At 35.6% G+C, this 24,907-nt stretch overlaps 1 protein-coding gene across 2 annotated transcripts in view; it reads right to left on the bottom strand.

The window, feature by feature from the left end:
- EXOC2 (exocyst complex component 2) overlaps window positions 1–24,907 on the bottom strand; it is a 283,378-nt gene that overhangs the window by 202,540 nt on the left and 55,931 nt on the right. For both annotated transcript variants that reach the window (XM_006931507.5, XM_003985860.5), the window contains exons 3-6: window positions 22,846–23,022; window positions 20,541–20,667; window positions 9,362–9,475; window positions 7,547–7,671 (exon numbers count right to left, since the gene is read on the bottom strand). In XM_006931507.5, the coding sequence (XP_006931569.1) occupies window positions 7,547–7,671; window positions 9,362–9,475; window positions 20,541–20,667; window positions 22,846–23,022 (543 nt within the window). The remainder of the gene's footprint in view (window positions 1–7,546; window positions 7,672–9,361; window positions 9,476–20,540; window positions 20,668–22,845; window positions 23,023–24,907) is intronic.

Below are 24,907 nucleotides of genomic sequence, written 5' to 3'. Positions count from 1 at the left end.
GGAAGAGCTAACAATTATAAATGTCTATGCGCCCAATACCGGAGCCCCCAAATATATAAAACAATTACTCATAAACATAAGCAACCTTATTGATAAGAATGTGGTAATTGCAGGGGACTTTAACACCCCACTTACAGAAATGGATAGATCATCTAGACACACGGTCAATAAAGAAACAAGGGCCCTGAATGAGACATTGGATCAGATGGACTTGACAGATATATTTAGAACTCTGCATCCCAAAGCAACAGAATATACTTTCTTCTCGAGTGCATATGGAACATTCTCCAAGATAGATCATATACTGGGTCACAAAACAGCCCTTCATAAGTTTACAAGAATTGAAATTATACCATGCATACTTTCAGACCACAATGCTATGAAGCTTGAAATCAACCACAGAAAAACGTCTGGAAAACCTCCAAAAGCATGGAGGTTAAAGAACACCCGACTTACGAATGAGTGGGTCAACCAGGCAGTTAGAGAAGAAATTTAAAAATATATGGAAACAAACGAAAATGAAAATACAACAATCCAAACGCTTTGGGACACAGCGAAGGCAGTCCTGAGAGGAAAATACATTGCAATCCAGGCCTATCTCAAGAAACAAGAAAAATCCCAACTACAAAATCTAACAGCACACCTAAAGGAACTAGAAGCAGAACAGCAAAGGCAGCCTAAACCCAGCAGAAGAAGAGAAATCATAAAGATCAGAGCAGAAATAAACAATATAGAATCTAAAAAAACTGTAGAGCAGATCAACGAAACCAAGAGTTGGTTTTTTGAAAAAATAAACAAAATTGACAAACCTCTAGCCAGGCTTCTCAAAAAGAAAAGGGAGATGACCCAAATAGATAAAATCGTGAATGAAAATGGAATTATTACAACCAATCCCTCAGAGATACAAACAATTATCAGGGAATACTATGAAAAATTATATGCCAACAAATTGGACAACCTGGAAGAAATGGACAAATTCCTGAACACCCACACTCTTCCAAAACTCAATCAGGAGGAAATAGAAAGCTTGAACAGACCCATAACCAGCGAAGAAACTGAATCGGTTATCAAAAATCTCCCAACAAATAAGAGTCCAGGACCAGATGGCTTCCCAGGGGAGTTCTACCAGACGTTTAAAGCAGAGATAATACCTATCCTTCTCAAGCTATTCCAAGAAATAGAAAGGGAAGGAAAACTTCCAGACTCATTCTATGAAGCCAGTATTACTTTGATTCCTAAACCAGACAGAGACCCAGTCAAAAAAGAGAACTACAGGCCAATATCCCTGATGAATATGTATGCAAAAATTCTCAATAAGATACTAGCAAATCGAATTCAACGGCATATAAAGAGAATTATCCACCATGATCAAGTGGGATTCATTCCTGGGATGCAGGGCTGGTTTAACATTCGCAAATCAATCAACGTGATACATCACATTAACAAAAAAAAAGAGAAGAACCATATGATCCTGTCAATCGATGCAGAAAAGGCCTTTGACAAAATCCAGCACCCTTTCTTACTAAAAACCCTTGAGAAAGTCGGGATAGAAGGAACATACTTAAAGATCATAAAAGCCATTTATGAAAAGCCCACAGCTAACATCATCCTCAACGGGGAAAAACTGAGAGCTTTTTCCCTGAGATCAGGAACACGACAAGGATGCCCACTCTCACCGCTGCTGTTTAACATAGTGCTGGAAGTTCTAGCATCAGCAATCAGACAACAAAAGGAAATCAAAGGCATCAAAATGGGCAAAGAAGAAGTCAAGCTTTCGCTTTTTGCAGATGACATGATATTATACATGGAAAATCCGATAGACTCCACCAAAAGTCTGCTAGAACTGATACAGGAATTCAGCAAAGTTGCAGGATACAAAATCAATGTACAGAAATCAGTTGCATTCTTATACACTAACAATGAAACAACAGAAAGACAAATAAAGAAATTGATCCCATTCACAATTGCACCAAGAAGCATAAAATACCTAGGAATAAATCTAACCAAAGATGTAAAGGATATGTATGCTGAAAACTATAGAAAGCTTATGAAGGAAATTGAAGAAGATTTAAACAAATGGAAAGACATTCCCTGCTCATGGATTGGAAAAATAAATATTGTCAAAATGTCAATACTACCCAAAGCTATCTACACAGTCAATGCAATCCCAATCAAAATTGCACCAGCATTCTTCTCCAAACTAGAACAAGCAATCCTAAAATTCATATGGAACCACAAAAGGCCCCGAATAGCCAAAGGAATTTTGAAGAAGAAGACCATAGCAGGAGGCATCACAATCCCAGACGTTAGCCTCTACTACAAAGCTGTCATCATCAAGACAGCATGGTATTGGCACAAAAACAGACACATAGACCAATGGAATAGAATAGAAACCCCAGAACTAGACCCACAAACGTATGGCCAACTCATCTTTGACAAAGCAGGAAAGAACATCCAATGGAAAAAAGACAGCCTCTTTAACAAATGGTGCTGGGAGAACTGGACAGCAACATGCAGAAGGTTGAAACTAGACCACTTTCTCACACCATTCACAAAAATAAACTCAAAATGGATAAAGGACCTAAATGTGAGACAGGAAACCATCAAAACCTTAGAGGAGAAAGCAGGAAAAGACCTCTCTGACCTCAGCCATAGCAATCTCTTACTCGACACATCCCCAAAGGCAAGGGAATTAAAAGCAAAAGTGAATTACTGGGACCTTATGAAGATAACTTCTGCACAGCAAAGGAAACAACCAACAAAACTAAAAGGCAACCAACGGAATGGGAAAAGATATTCGCAAATGACATATCGGACAAAGGGCTAGTATCCAAAATCTATAAAGAGCTCACCAAACTCCACACCCGAAAAATAAATAACCCAGTGAAGAAATGGGCAGAAAACATGAATAGACACTTCTCTAAAGAAGACATCCGGATGGCCAACAGGCACCGAAAAGATGTTCAGCGTCACTCCTTATCAGGGAAATACAAATCAAAACCACACTCAGGTATCACCTCACGCCAGTCAGAGTGGCCAAAATGAACAAATCAGGAGACTATAGATGCTGGAGAGGATGTGGAGAAACGGGAACCCTCTTGCACTGTTGGTGGGAATGCAAATTGGTGCAGCCGCTCTGGAAAACAGTGTGGAGGTTCCTCAAAAAATTAAAAATAGACCTCCCCTATGACCCAGCAATAGCACTGCTAGGAATTTATCCAAGGGATACAGGAGTACTGATGCATAGGGCCACTTGTACCCCAATGTTCATAGCAGCACTCTCAACAATAGCCAAATTATGGAAAGAGCCTAAATGTCCATCAACTGATGAATGGATAAAGAAATTGTGGTTTATATACACAATGGAGTACTACGTGGCAATGAGAAAAAATGAAATATGGCCTTTTGTAGCAACGTGGATGGAACTGGAGAGTGTGATGCTAAGTGAAATAAGCCATACAGAGAAAGACAGATACCATATGGTTTCACTCTTATGTGGATCCTGAGAAACTTAACAGGAACCCATGGGGGAGGGGAAGGAAAAAAAAAAAAAAAAAAAAAGAGGTTAGAGTGGGAGAGAGCCAAAGCATAAGAGACTGTTAAAAACTGAGAACAAACTGAGGGTTGATGGGGGGTGGGAGGGAGGGGAGGGTGGGTGATGGGTATTGAGGAGGGCACCTTTTGGGATGAGCACTGGGTGTTGTATGGAAACCAATTTGTCAATAAATTTCATATATAAAAAAAAAAGAATTTTAGTCTGGAACTAGTGGCAGATTAAAATAAATAAATAAATAAATAAATAAATAAATAAATAAATAAATAAATAAATAATAAATAAAAATAATGAAATGGAAAAGGTAAAATAAAAAGCTATAACTCCAGATTAAATTAAGACCAGAAAAAAAGGAAAGAACATGAGAAATATAGATGTCCTGAACCGATGTTATACACAACAGGAGGCAAAAGGCAACCTATAATAGAATTTAAAAACATTTCTTGGCAATGTGCAACAACATGGTCTATGTAGCACAGAAGGAAAAATGAAAACCGAAAAATATAATAGAACAATAAAAACAAAAAGACAAAAATGTCAGTTAGGATAAATGTATATGGCTTGAATTTTTCTATTAAAAGGCAAAGACTCCCAAAGTGGTATAAAAATATAAAAATTCTACCATATGGTGCTTACAAGAGAAATGGTAAAATCAAAATTTCTAAAGGTTAAAAAGAATATGATGTATAATATATTAGGCAAATGCATATATAATATTTCATATTAATATAATCGCATACTAAAGAATTTAATCTTACCCAAAAAGAGGTCTGGCCTTTGTCTTTAGCTTCTGAGAGGTTACCTCTAAGCTTTTCAAATTCTTACCTGATGAAAGTATCTTTGTTTACTTGGGAGCCTTGAGCTATACCAGATAGTGTAACAACGTAATTTACAGTGAAGACTTTGGGTCACTCCATATCAGCTTGACCTCCAGAGGGACCTCTAGATGGAGGTCAGCCATTGGAGCAGTCAACTATGTCTATGTGACAGAGTTCTAATAAAAACTCTGGACACCAAGGCTTGGATGAGATTCTCTGGTAGGCAATACTCCATGTACACTGACTCACATCATACCAGGTAAATCAACGTTGTTTATGACTCGACCGTGAGAGGGCAACTTTCACTCCATGCACAGAACTTTCCTGGACGTGCCTCATGCATCTTTTCCCTTGGTTGATTCTAATCGATACAACTACCAATACCCACCCCACTGGGGAACCCACTTGATCCATCACAGTGTCTCTACAGGAAAAACATGCAGACACTAAAGGCCTCCTGAAATAATAACACAGGAGTACACAGTACCATATATGACCAAAAATGTTGAAAACCAAATCTAATGTCCAAGCAATACAATGGAAACTAAAATAAATTAAATAACACCATGAGGAAGTAATCAGTCAAATCCAGAGTATGGGATATCCTATAGGACAAACAGCCTCATGTCTTCAACATATCAATTACATGGGGGAAAACAAAAAGTCAAGGTAGCAAAGGTAAGGGTATTCTAGTCTAAAAGAGGCTTAAGAGACTTAAAAAAACAAATGAAATGCTTGGACCTTATTTGAATCTTGATTTGGACAAACCAACTATAAAGAAAGTTGGTGGGTAAATGGGGAAATTTGAGTATGACATGGGAATTAGAGGATATTGAAAAATTACTGAAACTTATTTTGGCTGTAATAACAGCATTGTGGTTATGCAGGTAAATGTCCTTATTTGGGTGGGAACCATATACTAATGTATATAGGAGGGAAATGTCATGGAGCTTTAGACTCACTGCTTGAGATCAGCAAAACACAACCAACCTCAAAAAATACCACTGAAGCAAGTTTGAAAAACATTACTAACTTAAATCTGACAGTTATACAGGGGTGACTGTACTATTCTACTTTTAACATGTTTGACATTTTTCAAAACAGAAAAGTAAAACAGATTACCTGAGCAAATAATTTATTAGTTCTTTCAATGTATTAGCTCTTTCAAATTTCCAACTGATAATTCCTACTTTACATAACCCATCACATAGTACCTACATATATACACATACAGATTCAAATGCTTCTGTAAAACACTAATACCAAAACCTGACCAAAAAAGCATTTCAAAAAACTACAGATGAATTTCACTTAAGATTATAGTCAGAAAATTTTCTAAAGAGCTACCAACAAATCAAATGCTATAGTATATTAAAATAATTACCCAAAGGAACACTCTAAAGAGTAAAGGAGGTTTCTAGCATACACAATTGAATATACAATGCAACTCCAATTTTGTAATATGGACTCATATAGGCCAAGAGCAAAAAGACCAAAAGAAAATACATCAAAATGCTAATGTAATTATCTTTACAATGGTATTAAGTAGTGTCTGTTCATTACTTATTTACTGTCTTTTTGTAATATGCATTTCATTTACATTAAAACACAGAAAAGCTAGATATGTGTGTAGCTAAAATCTTGGAATTTTATTATTAAAATCACTTTCTATATGCTATAGAGTCACCTGCTTATATGATTAAGCAATTGGTCAGTATTATCTTTGTTAAATGTTAAGTTACCAATATACTTAGGTGAAATAATTTTAAATACAATAATTTCTGAGAACTGCTAATCACCTATGGCAAATTATCATTTGCATAGCTACTAGGGAATTACTAACCTAATTCTGCTTGATAATGCTAAACTCTGTTCATATATGCTTAGGTTTCTATTGTTAATATAGTAACATTAGTAACTTAAGACAGAATATCAATAAGCACAAAGAACGAAAGAAAAGCATCCCACCAAAAAATACAGGGCACAGAGTGTTTATCAAAGAAAATTATCTAATTTCTGTTTCCGCTACGCATTCACATTTTGCTCCTTCAAAAACCTAACTTCTACCTAACAAGGAAAGAGCTGTATCAGATGCACATTAACTTCCCAGAAGTCATCTATGCTTGTTTGACCCAGGAGAAGGGTTTTAGAAACAGTAGCAGGATGTCTGTACTTTGAGAATACAAATTAATAAAAAAAATTAAGTCTTACTGAATTAAAGGAAGTGTGGCTTCTTAGTCTACACTTAAAAGTGCTTATGTGTAGGTACTTAGTTATAGGTATATTTGTTTTTAAAAAGAATTAGGCTAACTTTTATTAATATTTTTTACTAAACAGTAATTTGATTTCTATTAATTAAAGGTGATTTTAGGGGTGCCTGGGTGACTCAGTCAATTAAGCATCAGGCTCTTGATTTTGGCTCAGGTCAGTGAGATGGACCCTGCTGCATCTGGCTCTCCTCTGACAGCACAGAGCCTGCTTGGAATTCTCTCTCTCCCTCGCTCTCTGCCCCTCCCCCTGCCCAGCAGGCACACATGTGTGCTCTCTTGCTCTTTCTGTCAAAATAAATAAATAACTTAAAAATTAAATAAATAAAGTTAATTTTAGGTGAGAAAAAACCCTACCCAACATCTTTTCCATGATATGTCTAAAACTATGCTATATCTATTTAATATACTTGCTCCCCCATATAAAGATGACAAAATGGATGGTGGACATTTAACTATTGTGTATGAGGTTCATGGGGTGATAGCTGAAAAGAATGACACATTATCATCAGTCCTTACCACACACCAAACACACAATGGATCACATTTACAGAATTAGTCACATGTGTAAGATATTGATGGGTATAAGAGGATTTTTAAAATTCTAGAATTTTACCTATTGGGATTTAGTTTCTTATCAGCCCTGGAGATTGGGCATTGTGGGAAGGCAAAGTAGTCTCCTATTTCACGTATGTACAATGGGTCAACAAAAGCCTCAGAGACAAATATTTAAAGTACCAAGCCTTCAAAGAGATTCCAGCCTGGTCTGCAACAAATATTTATGGCACATTTTAGATCTCTACTTTTATAAATACAGACTGAATGTCACACCCTGTAAACACTCTGCAAACACAGTGTTGGGTTTCTGTTGTGGAAGCCCCAGCAGATGGCTCTGAGGGTCACCTTACCTGAGAGGGCATCCTGGGCTTCAAAGAAAGTACTAAGACCTCCTTTCACATATGCCAAGCTGCCTTCACTTTTCTTGTTAGCCTGTCTCTTCAAGTTGGTGACTGCCATTTTAAGCTGTTCAAAACTGAAATGAAATTAAGAAACCAAAAGTTTGAGACTCCTAAAAAGCAAAAAAGAAATCAGATAATGCATTAAATGTGAAATACTGAAGCCTAAGTTAAGAAAGACACAGATTGACACAAGATGTAACCAGATTAAAACAAAAAGCTTTCAAATTCTTACCTACATCTAAATTTTTTTTTTTTTTTTTTAAAGAGAGAGTGCAAGCAGGGAAGAGGAGCAGAGGAAGAGAAAGAGAGAATCTTAAACAGGCTCCATGCTCAGTATGGAGTCCGACACGGGGCTCAATCCCACACCCTGGGATCATGACTTGAGCCGAAATCAAGAGTAGGACATTCAACCGACTGAGCCTCTGAGGCACCCCTACATCTAAACCCTTTTATTATAAATAACAAAATTACAGCAACTATAAAACAGATCTGTAGCCCTCAAATGGTCATTCCAAATGTCAGACCCCTAAGAAATGAACATACATATAAATATTTCTATAAGTAATATGTATCACGTATATGATTTGCCAGGTAAGGAGTCCTGAACATCATGTCCCTTTGCACAGACCTAGATCAATGCAGTGGTTATCTAAGTTATCTAAGGCAGAACTCTTCATATGTTCATTTCTGTGTCCTATATCAAAATTAACCGTATCATGATGCACCACATCAATATCCAGTCCTCTGTCATTAACAGTGAAATTATAGAAAAACCTGGGGGGGTGGGAGCGGGGGCAGTCAACTCAACAATTTAAATAACTAAAAAGACCAAAATATTTTATCTCTACATCTCAAGCAGAGAAAATTGGTAGATCTCTATATTTTTTTATTTCCAGCTGGGCTAAGAAAATCTGGCTGTAAAAACAGAGATCAATTCTGAAATACAGTAATAGAAAAAGCACATCCATGATGTAAAATTAGAACCATCTTCTGCAATTAAAGATTTGACATTCCCTTTAAAAATGTATCAGGATTCTCTCTCTCTCTCTCTCTCCACACACACACACACACACACACACACACACACACACACACACACACACACACACACCAATGTTTCCTCATGTTTTCTAATGGTTTTCACTCTAACTGGTGAAGGAAAAATTTCTCCTAAGGTGTATTTTAACAAATTAACTTTTCAGGAATGTAAATTTTTAGCAATAAACCATTCATTTATTCAAACACTGTTACTAAATTTAATTGCTGCAAAAAAGTTACAAACCTACTCTTATCAAGAGTGTGGCAAAATGTAATTAGCAGACAATAAGGAGCACTTTAATTTGGATATAAGACCTTGACTATTTTTGGCTAATTTTAAGGCAAGTCTTTGCAAAATGATAAATCAAATCATCTTCCTTTGCTCTATGGTCAGGAAAAGAAGTATGTTTACTATTTTACACCAGGACTTGAAAGTTTTGTTATTTGAATAGAGAGAGATCACATCAGTTTAGGTACCCAGATGAGACTCCACAAAGTTTTAATGGGTTGCACAAATATGAATCATACAGAAACAAGATAGCAGGAAACAAGGGACTGCTAATTATTAACAACATTTCATAAATAGGAGAAAAGATACCCTGAGATATTCATGAGCTCACCCAAAGTCAAAGGGCTCCTACGTGGCAGAGGCCAGCCTAAATCCCTTTGTATCATATAATCCTATTAGGTACAACCACATGAAACAATAGTCCAACATCCACTGACCTGGTAGTTGAGTGGTTTTCTATAAGATACCAAGCAGCTGAAAAATTCTCACTTGTAAAATCAGCACTCATTCCAGGGAACAGCATTTCTAAGTCCTTCTGGGGAAATTTACTTCTAAGGGAGAAAAAAGATTTAAAATATACTTCAAACGCTATTACTACAATAATGTAACAGACATCCAAGAGTACCTAATGTAATAAACAGGACTACAAACCATTAAAATTATACATCTTACATTATGGAGTCTATATTTACATGTGTATACAAAATATATTTCCTACACCTCAGCTCATTTCTTATTATATAAACTTTATGTATATGTAAGAAATTAGTTAAAATACAGAAATTACATCAGTATAGAATTTAAAGAGGCTGAGTTGATACTTTATGACATCTATCCAAATATGCAATCATTCTCTATTCAATGAATAAAAATCAAAATTTGTATACACTGAAATTTAAACATTAGTTTGTTAAAATGGTTTTTGTTAAAGACTTATATGAAAGTTGTTTTAAAACATACTAAAGCCTATTAATAAAAATTAGAGCTAATTAATAAAATAATTATATTTATACTTCTATGTCTATATCTAGAATAATTTTAAGAAAAGCTTATAACAGGCAATCCCCTATCTGCAGCTGACTTTATTGCCTACATTTTTAAGGTCAACTTCCGGATCATTTCATTTATGTATCCATTCAAATAATAACTAAATACTACTATAGTTCAGGCTCCATGCTGGAAGTCAGACAGTTGTATCTAAGAGCAAAAGTAGTATGGGCAAACCCTGTTATGGGCTTATGAGCTAGCAGCCCTCACCATATCCCCAACTCTTCATCTGTAGAGGATAAAGTCCAAGTTCTATAGTCAAGTCTCTCCATGATTCAAAACTGCTTACCTCTCAGGACTCATTTCTGCTCATCTAATCCTCAAAACTGGGAGATTCAGTAACTTCAAAGGGATTACACTTTCTTGCACACATCATGTTCATTTTCACTTCGCTCCTCTGATCTTGGTGTCCTTTATGACTGAAGTGTGGTCCTCAACCCCATACACTGGATAAGCCAAACTCATGGGATATGGACGGGACACAGCACTGTTTTATAGCCCAGTGTATTCAGGGTTGTGGGGAGCCATTTGTGGGGGGGTGGGTGCAGAATTATCACCACCCTGTAAGAAAATGTGAGCAGGTGCAATGACTTCTACTCACTCTTATCTGAGAGAGACTTGATTTCACATTATTATGAACACAGCCTCAATTCAGAAATCACGTAGTGTGGTCCAAGATCAGCACTCCATCTTTACCAACAACAACTCTCTGATGGAGCTCCTTGACTTACAAGTGACCTTACATACAACTTACAATGGACTGGGGCCTACTCTCTAGTGAGGTGCTCATCTTGTCCCAAGAAACATCTTTCCCAGGGCAGACACCTCTACTGTCTATGTGCACTGTTCCTGTGCTCTCAGGTGCCAGGATCTCTGTTTCACAAATGCAGGGAACACTCCATGGAAGCCACACTCCCCAGTTATGAGTTAAGAAAAGCAGATGTTTGTCATACCTCCCTTTCACAGCCTAGCACAGCTCCTGTCAAAGAATCTCATAAACTCTTCCCCTTCACTCCTGGCTCCCTTCATCCCTTCATAGTCCCTAAAAGGGCAAGAGATGCAAAGAGCAAAACCAGTTCTCTATGATTTCCTTTGTAAACCCTACACTTTAATCTCGAATCCAACATCTATTTGTCAGTAAGTCAGTCAATAGAAAGAGACCCACTTTATTTCCTATTACACTTCCTTTCTCACTATGACATTTTCTCTCTTTTTTTTTAATGTTTATTTATTTACTGGATGGGGGAGTGCAGGTGGGGGAAGGTGTGCTGGGGGCAGAAGGAGAGGGATAGAGAGAATCCTAAGCAGGCTCCGTGCTGTCAGGGCAGAGCCCAATGTGCAGCTTGTCATGACCTGAGCTGAAATCAAGAGTCAGATGCTAAACCAAGTGAGCCACCCACATGCCCCACAATGTTTTCTTTTTTAATTAGTGGGGAAAAAAGCCTTGCTTAGCACTACAGTAACAGACAAGATAAAATGAGACTTTAAGAGAATCATGGACATCAAGCTGGCATTACCTCAGTAATCAGTAATTCAGAGAGTAAGTCAATCTCACAGCATTCCTCACTGGCTCCAAAAGTTAGATTATAGTCTGAATCTTCTTGGGGTGCATATGTGTTCCAGAAGCTTGTTGGTCATTTTTACCAGACAGAATCTCTGAGAGGACTCTGGAGAACTCTGCATTTTTAGAAGTTTATTTTGATTTGGATTCTTCTTGCTGGTTTGGTACTTAGTAATAAAATCCTGTCACCTTGGGAAGTTTTTCTCATTTATAAATAAAATGTACATCATGACTCCAAGTTAGAACTTTGGGGGAATATAATGACTGAGTTGAAAGGGCTGAGCCCTACCTAAGTAACTAAAAACACTTCCTTATGATATGCATAGTCCATACTCCCTAGTTCTACCTTAATTGGTGGGCAGTGTCTGTCTAGAGTGTTGTGTCAAAGATCATATGTCTAAACTGGAAATAAAAGCATAATGAATTAGTGGGGTCTGTCTATGGTGTGAAGGAAAAGTACATGGAGAAATGCCTAACATTTTTTTGTCAACCTTACTTCTTTTTGACACTTAAACTGGTATTCTATGTAGTCCTAACACTTTGCTTGTTCAGAAAGTTGAATGATCTTAACAGAATCAAAAAGTACTACAGAATCATCTGATATCAACTAAATCCCTACTATTAACATTCTTTATCAAGTATTCAACTATGTGAAATCCTCTTCTAACAAGGGTCAGTTCCAAACTCACAGATTAAAGACACAGCTAACAAAAAAGCAGCAAAAGGGGACTCTGAGAAGGCAAACTGAACTTTACCCTTCACGCAAGCCCTGTAGTTTTATTACGGTTGCATGGGTTCCCTACCCATAATCAGAGCAGAAGTGTGAAGAGGGATTAACATCAAAAAAGGATAAAAAAAATGCAGACACAAATCCAAAAAATACAGCAGTTGTATGTACTGGTGAAATGGCTGAGACTGCATAGTCCCCATGGGTTTGACATTAAATCACGCTTAACATAGTTTAAAAAAAAAAAGAAAGAAAAAACTGTTATTTGTCTTTCTCTGTGTGGTAAAATGAAATCAAGTTCCATTCATGTTGTTGTAAATGACAGGATATCCTTCTTTATCGTGGTTGAATAATATTCTACTGTACATATATACAACTTCTTCATCCATTCATCCATTAATGAAGTTAAGTTGTTTCCATACCTTGGCTATCGTGAATAATGCTGCAATGAACATGGGAGTGTAAATATCTCAATATCCTGTTTCATTTTCTTTGGATATACACTTAGAAGCAGAATTTCTGGGTCATAATGGTAGCACTATTTCTAATTTTTGAGGAATCTCCATACTGTTTTCCAGTGTGGCTGCACCAGCCACTTATAATTAATAAAACAAAATAATGTCGAGAGGCGCATGTGCACACACACATACACACACACACACACACACACACACACACACACACGCAAAAGCTAAAGAAAACATATGTGAGGGGTTGGATGTATTAGTTACCTTGATGGTGGAAATCCTTTCACAATGTATACATTTATAAACTCATCAAGATGTACACTTTAAATATCTTACAAATTTATCAGTTATGCCTCAATAAAGCTGATGTGTAAAAAAAAAAAAAAAAAAAAAAAAAAAACCTTGGATACACATAGCACATATGAAAAAGGTCACATCCTAAACAGTTAAAATGCTTAAACTGGTGATACTGAACAATGTAAATATGCAGCTATCTACAACTTCCCATATTTAAAATTCATCTAATTCTTACACTTCAATATTTTTTGGTGTTTTATTTTTGGGGGGAGAGACAGAGCAAGAGTGGGGGAGGGGCAGAGAGAGAGGGAGACACAGATCCGAAGCAGGCTCCAGGCTCCACGCTGTCAGCATAGAGCCTGATGTGGGGCTCAAAATAGTGAACTGCGAGATCATGACCTGAGTCGCAGTCGGGCGCTCAACTGACTGAGCCACACAGGAGCCCCCAATTCTGACATTTTAGAAACGTGTCATTTACAATGTACTAAACTGTTATTTCGACAAATATAAATAAACTTGTCTTATCATAAGATAAAAGACTCATGTCTGGTAAGGCTCTAGAAGGTAAACCATTAAGAAACTCTCCTACTCCAGGACACCTCCATATCGCCCTCCTCCTCAAGAGGGAGCAGAAATGGGCCTGGCCACATTATTAATAGTGGAGTTTCTTGGTGATAAAGAAAAGCACATGGGACATGGCCAGGCTTCCACAGGCTTTGCACCTTCATCTCCTCAATCATAGGCACATCATGCCACTGGCAGGGCAAGGGTGAGAGGAAGAGACGGAAGATCTTGAAATGGAGCTTTGGAATTAGTATAAGTGGTAAGGAGGCACTTCGGCTATTTGGAACAGGCTATGTGCTTCTACAAGAGAATTCTATGCTGAGATATGAAGCATTAATCTACCTACTAGTATCTCATTTCTCATGTACTATACTATTATTTCTCATTCACATAGCTTCTTCAGGCACCTAAATGAGTCAGAGTTTGAAAAGTATTGGATCTTTTGGTCAAAATACTATCTCCTCATAATCACCCCTAAGACTGAGTTTACTTTACAGTGATTTCGTACTGAAGACATTAAAACTCATTTACCAATGTTACTATATAAATTTAAATAGGAAGAAGAGTATTGAGACCTACCCTAAGAATCAGAATTATAAGAATAAGAAATTATAATATTAAAGATGACAAAATTCTAAGAGAGAGGTCAAATAATTTGCCCCAAATCACACAATTAAGTCTAATTCTGGGTAGTGATCCAACATGCATCCTCCACCCTCAGACCAAACAATCCCACACACCAGCGCAATCATAAATATCAATTATCCTAAGCAAATCATGGTTATCATATTTCCCTTGCTATCTACTGAGTGATCTTGTTTTGACCAGTGATGTCTGAGGAAGATCTACTTGAATATTTCTGGGAAAGGTCTCCAAACTTTAAGAAGGAGAATAAAGAAGAAATAGGGTCCTTCTGCCTCTAGACATTATTGTGTTTTATTAATTATTGTGTATTATGGCTTCCATATTAGATTTTTATATTATTACTTACTGTGTGTTATTATTGCTTGAATAGCAGAAATTGCTTTAGCCACTTGACAATTACAAAGAAAAAAAGTGTTATGGTAAGGGCCACAGAATAGCACACCAACATTCCTTACATCTGGATGACATTACTAGGTCACTGACTCAACCAACAATGGAGTCCACCATCTCTGGACTCAGTATATTATGAGAAAATAAATATTTTTTTTTGTTTAAGCTTAATTTTCATTTTCTGTTACTTATAGCTGAACGCATCCTGAGTCAGTATTTGATCCTAAAATATATGCCTAACATATGCTTTACACAAATACCTCAAAATGAACATGCAATAGAAGATCTGGAAAAAACACAATGAATGACAATGCCTAGGGAACATATCTACAAAAAGCAGAGATGGCTCATAGCATTATATAAGTGGGAGGCAATAATAATAAGTAGTGGTTAAGAGCTCAGGCTCTAGGTTCAATCTCGGAAGTTTGCTAGATTTGTCTGTATAACCTTCGAGAAGCTATTTACTCTAAGGTCCCAGTTACTGGATAAGTAGGATCATAATATCTTCCTCCCAGGAATGTTTTGAGAATTAAAATAGATAATGCATTTGAAAGGCTTAGCAGTTTTAACACACAAATTTTCAAAAATGTTATTTGCTGTTATTGTTATTCTTTTTATTTAGTTCTTTGTATTTCACAGACTATTTTCATAAGTATCATGTTATTTGATTGTCATAACAACATACTGTCATAACAACATATTCCCATATTACAGTGAGGAAACAGCCTCAGAGACATTGCATGTAAATAGTTGAGATTTGAACCTGGTACTTCTATTGTCAAATAAAGAACCGGTGACTCTGAGGTATAAAATAAAACCACAACTACATATCTAGAAAGATAGAAATTTAAGGAGAGTGAAGGCAGTGCTGTTTTAGAATACAGAGAATTGTTAATGGTCTTTACAACAGTATTAGGAGAGGAAGAAGCACTGTGTCAATGGTGCTGAGAAAGTAAGAAAGTTAAAACTTAAATGTTTGTTCACAATAACCAGATTTTAGGATAAGGTCCACCAAGTGAAGTGATGGCTTAACAAGTCAGTAAAAGCAAGGTATATTCTGAGTAATTTAAACTAAATTTACACTTTAAATCTACTACCATAGTTGGGACAGTGAAAGTAACACATATTCTACTAAGCAAGTTCATGAATCAAAACAATTTCAGTAGCTGACAACTCTTGCCACCCCTAAAATATACACTTTCCATTAGATGGCAGTGTAAGCTCAGATTTAAATCTTCTGAAAAGATTTAGCCCATGCCATGGGAAGATCCAGGTATAGAGAGTCACTGGTCAGATTTAAAACAGGAATGTTTTTAACATATCAGAATTTGCTTTCAAGTATGAGAACAATCTGCAGTAATGACCCTTAATCTGCAGTAATGACCCTTAAGCAAGCAAAACAAAATCATTTTGAGAAAAATTCTAACCACCTCACATAGAGTGAGGCCTGGTTACAGTTGTGTTACTCTGTGTTTGCATTAAAGAGAACATGTTTTCTTGATTTGGCAGATGGAAAGATGAAAGGCAGGGAGGCTAACACAGTAAAAGTAAGCTTATATAGTTCTTTTCAGTGTGTGTATATTATACTCAATTCTTTTGGCTTTCAATTTTTAGCATCACTATTTTCACTTTGGTGTATTAAATATTATGAGCTTGTTTTTGGTTGTTATGTGTGCTGTTGTTGTTTTTTTCTTTCTTTCTTATTTTGGGGGATAGGGCGTGACAGGTTCTGAACTTAGGCACTGTATCACAGCCCACAACCTGTTTTATAAAATTTCTAAAAGACAAATTTATCCAAGGCTTTTCTCTTCTACACTCATACTAAGAATTATTTTTCCACCTGTCCCTGGTTTCTAAATCTACTGGGAAAACTGGTCACCTTTTCTTTCTACTGAAAAACCTAATTGATGAGAAGAAAATCAGATCTGCAATGCCCTAAAATCCACATGGAAATAAAACAAGTAAACAGCACATCAAATGACTACTCTAGATAGCCTTTCTTATGTAACTATTTCACAAAAAAGTTGTAGACCATATAAAAACAAGGGCAAAGTTTCATTTTTATGTCCTCACTCCCATATATGTACAATGTCCAAAAACATTACTTATAAATATTCCATTAGACAAATATTTATTTTAAGAAATACAACCCAGTGAGGGCTTTTACTTAACATGAACCTGTTTTACCTTCTCTTTCAATTTAAATGATTTGTCTCCATTACAATTTAAGCTGTGCAACGAACACATACATCTGTGACAATCAATACAACAAATCAGAAATATACACTTTTTACAACTAAATCCTAATCTCAGTTCAAGGTGAAGTTATCTTTTTTGAAGCAATTGGTAACATTTTTATAAATATCAAGGCACCATGTGTGCAAAACATCAGTAAAAAATTTAGGAATATGAAGGACTTAAGGAGGCAAATGAAGCCAATAAATGCCAGTTGTTAAACCCATAGCTGAAAGACAACAGGATGCATGCTGGGCACAACAATAAAATGTTTATTAAACTCTGACTCACACCAAAGAGCAACCAGAAAACTATATTCTGCTACTCTCACTCGCTTTTTCAAATTCAGATGAACTGGCCACAACACTACAGGACACCCCACTGTTCCACGTTGCACATGTGACTGTCGGCTGAAGAGAATTTCATAAACATTCACAATGCAATTACCAACAACTGATTCATCTTCCAAAGTGACCTGACCACTTTAATCTGATAATGCATCAGGACCACAGTATTTTATAACATAATTCTTCAAACCTTCTCAATTAATATATTTCAACAAGCAGGTAATAATTAAAACCCTGGTGTTCGTTCTCTAACGAAGTTTTTTAAAAAATTAAAAGTAGATCCTCTTCCAACCTTTTAAATAAAAGAATCCCCCAAATGACATTAACATACAGAAATAAAAACCAGTAAGGAAATGCTCTTAGGGATTCTAACCTGAAAGTACATCCTTCTCTACAGACAGCAAAACTTTTATCTGAAAAATATTGAGTCAGGGAAATAAAATCCATCAATATTTTAACATCTGCTTTTCCTTTCCTTTTCTCTTTTTCTAAAATAAGATTTCTATCTGAGGTCAGAGAATTCAATAAAATAAATGCGGTTTTCCTGGCAGTACCTTTAAAAAATAAAAAAGGAATCTGAAAAAGCATGTCTAGCCAAAAACATTCTCTTCTCTTGTTGTCTATAACTCTTCCTACTTTCACCTTTCATTTTCTTGCTTGCTGGTATATCTAGTCTGTCCTTCTTTTACTGGAAAATTTTCAGAAGACTTTAAATAAGCAAAAGGATTATTGGGTATCCTTTCACTGTCTGGAGGACCTTCCCAGTATTTTCTGATTCTTATAGGGATCTATGCCTTTGTCCCTATTTTGCAACTCTGTTAGAAACACAGAAGTTAAACTGTAGAGGGCTGATGGCAACCAGGAATACCGATCAGGTAAAGATGTAACTAATTACCATGCAGTATAAGTGCCCCATCTGCATCTGTTAGCATTCCTCATTGCCTATTATGTCTACCCTCTGGAATTCCCCCTGAACTGGTTTTAACATTTTACTCGATTTCCCATTAATTAATGAATGAAATAATGCTCTTAAAATGTGTTCACTTTATATTTGTAGGACAGTCATGATTTTACCTTTTCAAAAGGCTACTCTTTAATTATCCCATGGCTCAGCAAATTATTATTTGAAACTTAAGAGCTTGAAAGAAATACTACTGTTAATTTTATCCCCATTTAAACACTTCTTAAATTAATGTACATAATGCTATTTTAAGATTTTAATACAATTTATTACCCCGAAATCTTAATAGTCATTAAAAAGAAATTCTCCTCCTAAGTGACGGAGCGAAGCCAGGAACAGTGTATTATACAAGAGCACTGAATCCTTGTAATGATGACAAACATTTTTTAAGCACTTGCTATGAGAGACACTCTTCTAAAGCACTCACTCACTGAATCTTCGCAACCACCCCCATGACACAGGTACAGCATGTTCTACCTAAGGAAACTGAGTCAGAGTAGTTAAGTCATACTGCTAGTAAGCAGTAGAGCTATGATTCAAACTGAGTTTGGTTCTAGACTAAATTAGATTACCTCTCAGAAAAGAAAAAAAGAACTTTTAAAGAGCCAAGAACTTTAAGTGCCATTATTCCTGGCTACTGTTACCAATGTTAGCAAAGAATAATCCTGACCCGTATTATGAAAAAGTGCTATTAGAGAGATTTCAAGCCTAACTCCTTTGTGGGTAGCAGCAATAACAGGAATAATAAAGGCGGTCAAAAGGTGGAAGGGCCTAGGAAGGTAAAAAAGTCACAGAAGGGGTGGGTTATATGCCAAACTGAAAATTAAGAAAATCTATTTTATGATAGTAAACATTCAATTTAATCCTAACTTTGAAAGTTTTGTCTCAATCTCATACAAATTCATACAATACTCCTAAACTGTATTTTCCTCACGAAAGAACAATCATATAGGACCTCCTGCTCTACACTTCTTTTGTGGCAGGACTTGGAAAGAAGCTGGCTTTCAAGGGTATTGAACCAGCCTATTAAAAGGCTTAGTATCAACTGCAAAGTCTATTCATGCTTGAAACTGCTCAACTAAATAGCTAGTAATTACCATTCTTTTCTAGACTTTCTTGATCCTCAAACTCTTTATAGAGCACTGAAATCCTTAAAACAGCTCCAGAATGACCCATACTGCCAAAGAGCTTCAAAGATGTGACCTAGGACAGTCCAAGCTCACTAAAAGCTGCTAAACCCGAGGACTTCTCAACACATCGTAAATTCCAAGACAAACACTTGCTCCCTTCCTCTTAGCCAGAGGTAAAAACCTCACTAGGTGAAAAAGCAGCTTACTATTTGAATTACTAATGGTCTTCAAGTGTAGGCTTGAAGGTTAAATATATAAAGATTAAGCAGAGAATTTTCCCCATTCTTAGAAAAACTTAAAGCTATGGTTAAAGTGTTAATAGAACTAACTTGTCACCCTCAGTGTTTACAGAGCAACACTCAGTATATAATTTCATGAGCAGAACCATCAAGGCTAGAAAATAAATTAGACACGATTGATGTGTTAGATGAATTGATTAAGTAAGATGTAAGGATAAAGGTACTAATTATAAAAGTTACTAAACATTGTCCTAGCAATTAAGAATAGAAAATTACAGATTTGGTAACATCTTGAAAAATATCATTTACCTGTCACAATACTGATAAAGTAAATCTGGATTAAGTACGACTTACAGACAGGGATCGTAAACAAAATAAAAAACTACACTGGGCCTAATTATTCTAAAATATTTCCCCAAAACATCAAGCACTTGGAAAATTCTGTTTTGAAAAAAAAATTAATATTTATTTTTTATAGAGAAAGAGAGAGACAGAGCATGAGTGGGGCAGGGGCAGAGACAGAGGGAGACACAGAATCCGAAGCAGGCTCCAGGCTCTGAGCTGTCAGCACAGAGCCCCACGCGGCCTCAAATTCACAAGCCAAGAGACAAAGTCCGAGGCTCAACCAACTGAGCCACCTAGGCGCCCCAGAAAATTCTATTTTGATTTCAAGTACCATCTAAATATTTAAACTCACAAACCCGAGATAACGCATTCTCCTATCATTAAAAGTATTAGTTATTAAATATTTCAAGATACTTTTCTTCTTCACAAAGTGTAAATTCAAAAAACTAAAAGAGGTAGGTAGTTTTCACCAAAAGTTTTAACTAACTGGAACACTCACAAGCAGCAAACCTGACAAGGCTTCAGAAATACAACTTGTCTCCCAACAACAGAGATGTCTTCAACTGTGCTTGCCTGGATATTTCTGAATGTCACTCTCTTCACTCTTAAGTATATAAAAGCTTTCAGCAATAAAGAAAACTGAAGGCAAGATGGTACTCACTTTTCAATGTCAATGCCAAGTGGATTAGCAGGACGCAGAGACAAGGGAGGAATTCCTTTATTCCTGTCAGTACGCATATCATAATAATTCATTTCATCAACCCACACAGCAGACTGATCCAAAATACCTACCAAAATGAGGAGCACATCCTTAATAAGATACAGGCTAAGTCTTTTGCTATTGCTTCACTTGTTAAAGACCTAAAACAAAATGCACACTAAGGTAATTTTTAAGAGATCTGACAGCACAAAAGCTCTGTTTGTTTTTTGGGTGTTTTCTTTTTTTAATGGCTTGTGGCTTGATTAAAAACACTAAAAATCTATCAAATGGCAAAAATAATATCTCTTGCTTCATGGTTACATTGTACATTATTCAACAGAGAAGACAAGCTAAGCCTCTGAGAAAAAGTTCTGCTCAAACAAATGTATTTTATAAAAAATAAACAGTATAATTAAGTTGGCTAATTCAAAAAAATATCCAACAATTCTTTATATAAAGATATCAGTCAAACACTTTCCAAGAAATGCATGGCTTGAGTAATGGAAATGACTAGGATATTCAGGAAAAAATGGACAGACATTGTGAACAAAATATAATCTCTGAAAATGGTACTCTCTTTTATGTGACCAGATTCTTGACATTCACTTTGGCATAGGACTAACAGGCTTACCACTTCTGAATGTGGGCTGAAACAGAAAATGGGCAAAGGGCCAATGGGTAGCTTGAGGCTGTGAAGGCTTCATGGAAGGTATTTGATCCCAGGCAACTTCTAGCTGTATGAACCTTTGTGAACCAACTAATTCTATTAGTACCCACAGTTCTGACAGAATGCAACAAGAGGTTATGCTCAAGTCTAGATACTCCTGAGTTCAGTCTGATAAGCCTTTATTGAACCTATACTGTGCCAGGTCCTGGGCAGGATGTTTTAGAATAAAGTTAAAACTTTCGATTAAGTTGTCTTTATCTGTTGTATAAATATAAGACATTGCTGGATTCTGCCAAGATGTTTTAAGTTCCTCCAGAAAACTGATAACAAGTTCCTGCTTTAATTTTTAATTTTTGATGTTAAATAAAAATGAGTAAATAAAAACAGGAATATTATATATGTACAACATATGCAGACACATATGTGTGTGTAGATGTGTGTATATACATGTATAAATGTGTGTATATATGTATATATGTGTGTGTGTATATATATATATATATATTTTTTAATTCTCCCTTAAATTCCTTATCTAAGTTTTTATTTATGGAAAAAAAATCCAGGAATATAAGGAAGATAATGCTGTAGAAAAGCTCTATGTTTTATGATAGAGAACAAAAACAATTTGCAAAATTATTTACTTTTCAGTTTAAGAGAGATATGTGACCTGGGCTTAATTAAGCCTTAAGCTTAATTAAGCTTAATTAAGCTTAAAGCCCTACTTTAAACAAATGTTTATCAAGTACAGACCATGTACAAGACATTGCAAGACCAGAAAGATGAATCTGACACTATCCTAATTTTAGTAGGCGAGATGGCCATACACAGAAATAACTATGAGAAGAATAATTTAAAATGATAAATTAATTAAACACTTACTTAGGGTAAGGGTCTATACTAAGCACTATACAATACATGCTCTAACTCATTTAATCCTGTGAGGTAGGTAATACTGTTGTTCCACTTTTACCCACAAAAAAACCTAAGCATTCAAGTTCCACAGCTTGTAGTGATAGAGCGCAGATTTGTATTCAGAGTGACTCCTCAGACCAATTTGAGGAAGCAAGTGTTAAGTGCATAAAAAGTAACATATAAAGTGCTATAGGATACAAAAAAGAGAGATTATTTCTAGTTTGGAGGGCTAAAGGCCAGGCAACATTGTGTACTGGCCTCAAAGGATAGAGAAAAAGAAGGAAACAAGAACATTATTTAGATAATATGATTGCTAATTTGGCCACATCAGGAAAATATTTTACCTCAAATCTCAACTGCATAATACAAAGAAATGCAATTACTGTGTTCAAGATCAAGGAACTAAAATTGGCAAAGCAAAATGTTAAATAAACATTTTATAAAGAATTTAGGATAATAATTCTCTCATGACCATCCTCCTTAGATTTTACTGTTAGCTCACTAAACTACGTTTCGAAAAGTAATGCAAATTTTAACCAATGTCCCATTCCTGTCAAAATAAATATAATCTAAGTTAATGAGATGTGAAAATAGGAACGTTTTATACAAATCTACCAGTTATACATTTTAAAAGACAAAACATATTTTCATTTTTCTCTTTAGAAAAAAGTCATAAAAGATGGATACCTATTTTTTCAGGTTTGAGTAGCTTGAAAGACACTGTTGAGGTTCCTCTGCCACCTGACTTGGTTGTGACAATAATGTCTCCTTTGTCATTTTTAGCTTGTCCCACTCGGCATACTATTTTACTTGCAGACATCCATTCTGCCGTCAGGAGGCAATTATGTCCACAAATTGTCAAACCTGAAAATAAAAGCATGCATGTAACAAAGTTCAAAAGAACAAAGATCTTAGTCATGTCTGTTACATAAAAAGACAATTCTTCTGTCAGTCTTACCAGGTTTTTTCCATGAAGAAAATAAATCTAGAAATAACATTTCCTGTTCAATAGTTATTTCTATGACTGAATATACCCAATGTTATTTGCAAACATACTGTCTCTATTGATTTTTGTCTACTCTTTTATCTCTAATATCAAAGACTTCTTTAGATTATACTTAAATTTCTTCAAACACCAATGGGATTAAAAAAAAAATGACCATAATAATTATGTGTAGGCATTCCATATACTCAGCTTATGAGAATCTTAAATTATGTCCGTAGGTTTTAGAAGGGGAAATTATTGCTATTATTAGAAATCAAAGTTGCTGATGTAAAATTCTACAGTGTACAAAGAAATGTATATATCATTCCCTACAAACAAATATATTTATCCATCTTCCTAAACATAATCTGCACTTACTTTTCCTAGTGTTTAAATTGTATATTGCATATATGGAGGATATTTTATTCCAGGCACAGCTTGAAATCAGGTGAATGTAGTTAATGTTCTTGGGAATTACTGGATTACTATTTCATTTTTAATATCTGCATCCTATAAAGGTAGCGCATGGTGCCTTTGAGTTTCCCTAATGATACTATCACTATATTACATTCTGTTCTCATAGTAAACCAACACTCCCAAAACCTCAACTCGTGCCTGGCATCTCAGGCCCGATACCAAGTAAATTATTATAATTTAGGCAGTAGCCAAATATGGAGGCACTGAAAGATTATAGTGAGGAAGATGTACCCCAGACAGAACAACAATATATCACCATATGGACATACTGCCAGCTCTTCTACTAACTTATTTTCTTTGTATTTTCTATTTCTGCAAAGCAGAGAACAATGTAATAAATATTTATGGAAAAAGTAAACCGAACTGTATGTGGTAAAGACCCAGACACTTCACACTTTCTTTTCTCATTATTTAACTTTTTATACTGTTCAACAGTCAAGTTTGGTAATACAATTTTTTTTCAGATACCAGGAACACCTCAATTAATGCCAAATTTGGTTTAAAAAATGTAGGAAGGGAGTCAAGTCATCCTTCGTTAAAATGAAAGCACTATTTAGTAGAAATGTTGTACTAACCATTGAGAAAAATAACTACATTTCAAAGATGCACTTATTGAAATAATGAATTTTAGAGATTTCCCTAAAACAGCTATATGATTTATACATGTATGGAATCCTAATAATACCATTTAAAGGCTTCTTTAGGACTAAGTTTTCTTTTGGTTTCTTTAAATGTGTAATGGCATTTACACATTTTTAAATGCATTCATAATTCAAAATTACTTTTTCAAAATGGGAACATCTTTGATATCTTTCTTGAAAATCAATTTTGTTTTGAAAAATGTAAACAATCTGAGAGATTGAAAGCACCCCTAGAATTCCTCTCCATCTTTAAGATAAGCACTGAGTAGGGAGCTTGGGTGGCTCAATCGGTTAAGCATCAAACTATTGATTTGGACTCAGGTCATGATCTCACAGTTCATGGGCTTAAGCCCCACATTGGACTCTGTGCTGACAGCGGTAAGCCTGCTTGGGATTCTCTTTCTCCCTCTTTCTCTGCCCCTTCTCCCATGCTTGCTCACTCTCTCAAAATAAATAAATGAACTTAAAAAAAAAGAAAAGATAGGCACTGTGAAACACTTCAGTGAATATTTGCTCAAATAATTTTTATGCATACATAAATCAGTCTATGTATTTTTTAAATGAATGGAAAAAGTTTTAATTAATAAACTGAATACTTTCAGTGTTATATATGGTGGGTATTTTGATATTACTCTAGGTCAATACG

Source organism: Felis catus, chromosome B2, assembly GCF_018350175.1.
Source record: "Felis catus isolate Fca126 chromosome B2, F.catus_Fca126_mat1.0, whole genome shotgun sequence".
NCBI classification, from domain to species: Eukaryota; Metazoa; Chordata; class Mammalia; order Carnivora; family Felidae; genus Felis; species Felis catus.
The sequence above is the reverse complement of the archived record's forward strand: the minus strand, read 5'-3'. Positions and strand labels throughout refer to the sequence as shown.